The 3850-nt window shown below is 42.8% G+C and overlaps 1 protein-coding gene across 1 annotated transcript; it reads left to right on the top strand.

Annotated features, from left to right (window-relative positions):
- Positions 1-415: 415 nt before the first annotated feature.
- Positions 416-1282, top strand: LOC108598215 (3-phosphoinositide-dependent protein kinase 1-like). The gene has a single exon (XM_017984830.2). It carries the CDS (start codon positions 416-418, stop codon positions 1280-1282), a length of 867 nt encoding a protein of 288 aa, XP_017840319.2.
- Positions 1283-3850: the final 2568 nt, after the last annotated feature.

The following is a 3850-nucleotide window of genomic DNA, read 5'->3' as shown; positions in this document are numbered from 1 at the left end:
TAACAAATTTCTGAGAAAAATCGCACTTTGTTAAGGCGTTTCCCTGAGTTACCAAAGCCCGATATTTTACAGAATAGACTAAACACACAATCTTTTGATCATAGCTTTGCCAAATAATTTTTAAAGTCATACATGTTGTACACTATTTGCATTGTGATTGCCGCTTCAACAAAATGTGATATAAAACACTTTATTTGGATTTTTTTGTTGAGTTACAGCCTTACAAAGTTTGATGTACGTCTTCATTGTTTACATTTTTGTTCATAGCAATTTATTTCATGTAGACTCATTAAATGACATGCCCAATTTATCGATAATCATAATAGAAATAATAGCAATTGCTATCGAATGGAAATATGCAGCACTAGCAAAAACATCACATCACTGATTTTAATTGTTAATCAAGCACAGCACTATGTTAATTGAGAATAAAAAGCAAATAGAGTCTAACTCTGCCAAAGATTATATATTCGGGCGTTGTATTGGCGGCGATAGCTACAGTCTTGTTTACCTGGCTATAGACAGGCACTCGGGACTGGAATACGCCATCAAAGTGTTTGAGAAGCGGCTAGTACGGCAAGAGCAACAAGAGAATACTATTAGCAGGCAGTGTGAAGCAATGTGGATAATGAGAAACGTGCCTGGATTTCTGCAGTTGAGACAAACGTTTCAGGATCAGCGCTCGCTCTATCTGGTAATGCAACATGCACGCCGCGGCAATCTGCAGGGCTACATAAGCAGCTTCGATGGCGCCGCCTGTCGTCATTATGCGGCTGAGATTTTGGTCGCCTGCGAGCAACTGCATCAGCGACAGCTCATACATGGCGAGCTCAAGCTGCAGACTGTGCTGCTGGATGAGCAGCTGCATATAATGTTGGCAGAGTTTGGAGCTGCTCAAAAAGCGGAGCTAACAGCAGCTACAGATCTGAGGGCTCTGGGCTGCATTATATACGAAATGGTGGCGGGTTGGCCAGCTGAGCAAATCAACTTGCATGACTTGCCCAAGGATGCGCAGCAACTGCTGAAGCTTCTGCTGAACGCTCCAACTAAATTTGTAAGCTATGAGCAGCTGCGATCTGAGGCTTTCTTCACTGGTATCGATTGGCAAACGCTGCGGCAGCAGATACCGCCGCTTATCTATGCGCAGTCAAGCTCAAGTGAATTCAATGCCAGCATGCAAAGTTTGCCCAACAGCGAGGACTTGGAACTGGCGCTGGAGCAGCAGCCCATCAACTGTTTGCCCAAAGCGCAGCCAGCTCATGCTAGTTGCTCTATTTGCTAGAGTATAAAGTAGTATTTGTAAATATTAAAATAATACGCAAAACCAAACCAAATGTTATTTATTTAATGCAAATAAATAGTTTGACTGCTGCTCTTGCTATTCTCATCAATGATGCGCTTAGAACTCAAGCTCAAGTTGCTGCTGCCACTAATATGATGGCCATGCATGGACTTTAGTGCCCTTGGGCACTCCCACAAATGCTATGGCGACTGCTGCTGCTTCTGCTTCTTCTGCAGGAATCCCAGCTCTACTTACATGATAATCGTGGCCCCGCAGACATTTTCGCTTGGCAACCAGCGAGCAACTTCAACGCTACTTTTGGCGTAACTAATTTTCCTCAGCTGCTTTACATATTTTTGTGTTTTGCTTTAAGGTTTTTCCTTTTCGTTGCAGCATGGGCTGCAAACTTGTTGGCGAAACTCTTTCGGCTGCTGCTGCATTATGCATTTTCCTCAAGAATAAAGTGTTGCCCCCTTTGAATGTCTCAGCTGCTGGCTCACCTTGTTCCCTTAGCGCTAAGCAATGTTTACGCTTACAACGTTTATTTTGCATGCCAGATTTTCTTCCAGAGCCACAGCCACCAACCTCAGCCCACCAACCCACTCGCTTTGCTACGGTAATGCCAATTTGGTGCACTTCACTTTACTCGGCTTATTGTTGCTGCTGCTGCTCTTAGTGTTTATGTTTGTTATTCTAAATGCCTGGCAGGCGTTGGCTTCTTTAGTTGCTTTGGTTTCAGCGCCCACCGCCCACCGCTTCGCTACGCGCTCGTCACTTGGGTCTTGTTGAGCGAAGTTGAGTGAACTTCATAGTTTTTGTGCCTCGCAGCAAATTGAGTGATTATCAGTTTGCGTACCTGAGCTTCGGCTGCTCAGCACTAAAACTTTTCCAAGCTGCGCCCAACCCCCCCCACCAAGCCACAGCATTCACCATACTTTGATGCTTGTGAGTTTTAAGTTTAAAGTGCGTGTCCCACGTTCGAAGAGCACAAGTTAAGTCTTTGGGTTACGCTTTAACCAGCTTTGGCCAACGGTCTTGACTCTGACTCTTGGCTAATCGCTGACATGGCCATTGACTGCGCTTAATTCGTAAGTAAGCATGGCCAATATGTTTAAGTTATTAATTAAATTTGCTCACAATTTGTGGGCGATGCTGTTTATAGTTAAATTAATGATTGTGCTCAAGTTCAAAGAGTTCAAATCTCAGGCACTGCAATTAAAATAATTTATTTGCTATACTCTTTGCTTTAAACTAACTTCAGTTTAGCTTCCCAATCACGTGCCTGGGCTAGTGAAAAAAAGATTTGTGACCAACTGCAGTCAGTTCTACATCAATTTCAGGCCTACTTTAGTCAGTGTCACGTGCTAGGGCCACGTTGCTGGCATTTGAAAGGGCTTAAGCAATGCAATTAGCACAACATCAGCTTAGCCTCACTCTATAAATCAAACTGCAGGCACAGCAATGTTTAGCATTTAATAATTCTCAGCTATGCCAGTCACACACACTTGGGCTAGCCTCAATGTAGGCGCAGCTTTTTCAAGCGCAGTGTAGCTGTGTGTGTGTGGGGCACGTGCCACACAACTATGAAGAAGTACAGCTAAAGCTTGCAACATTAGCATGCAACGCCAAAGCGCATTAAATCACATTTTGCTTCAGCGAAAAACGCCCAACAATGAATTTGCAAAGAAATGCAAGTCTTTGAAATATAAAGTCGAGGCGGCAAATACTCTATAAATATTTAAAAAATTATATTTATTATAAATAGTAAGGAAAACAAGTCGATGCATATTTATAGCTAGCTGCAGTTAGATTTTAAATTGATAACAAATTGTCTAGCGCCAATTGCCAAATGCAAAGAGTGCACAATTTTTATTGCTAAGCTGTGCCAAACAATTTAGCAATTTTTGAGTACTCTATGCATTGCAGAGTATGCAAACAAGCTTTGAATTTTGATGACTTTGCCTTGGCTTTCATGTGTTTTGTTACCTCAACTCAGCAGCGAAGGCGGCAGCAGCAGAGACTGTGACTCAGATTGAGAGTTGGATTCCGAGTCAGCAAGCTGTTTGTTTTTGTTGTTGTTTGTTTTAGCACATGCAACACACACACACACACGCACACACACACACAGATACAAGCTGCATGTATTATTTTTTTGTTGTTGCTGCTGTACAGGACTTGTGCACGTTCCGTTATGTTGGATATTTGCCCTGCAGTTGCAAATCGCAATAAGCTCGACATTGGGCGCTGGCTGGCAATGAATGCTGCATGCTACATGTGGTAAATAGACAAAAGCTGAAGCGGCTTGAAAGCATAAATATTAGACTCTCAACTCTCTCTTATAGTCGGCACCTTGAGGCCACAAAGTTGTTTAGTTGCTTAGCCCAGGCGATCTGCAAAGGACAAGCTTCGAAACCGATTCCGAGTCCGAGTCCTTGCTGCAAGTTTAATTTCTTTAATGCAACTGCAACAGTTGCAACATGTAAATCTTGTGTGGTAAATTTATTTTATGCTTTTTCATTTAGTTGTTGCAGCCACAGAGCGAGAACGAGAGAGAGTGGAAAAGCGTTT

This window comes from Drosophila busckii, chromosome 3L (assembly GCF_011750605.1).
Source record: "Drosophila busckii strain San Diego stock center, stock number 13000-0081.31 chromosome 3L, ASM1175060v1, whole genome shotgun sequence".
In the NCBI taxonomy this organism is placed as follows: Eukaryota; Metazoa; Arthropoda; class Insecta; order Diptera; family Drosophilidae; genus Drosophila; species Drosophila busckii.
This window is presented reverse-complemented; position numbering and strand designations above follow the sequence as displayed.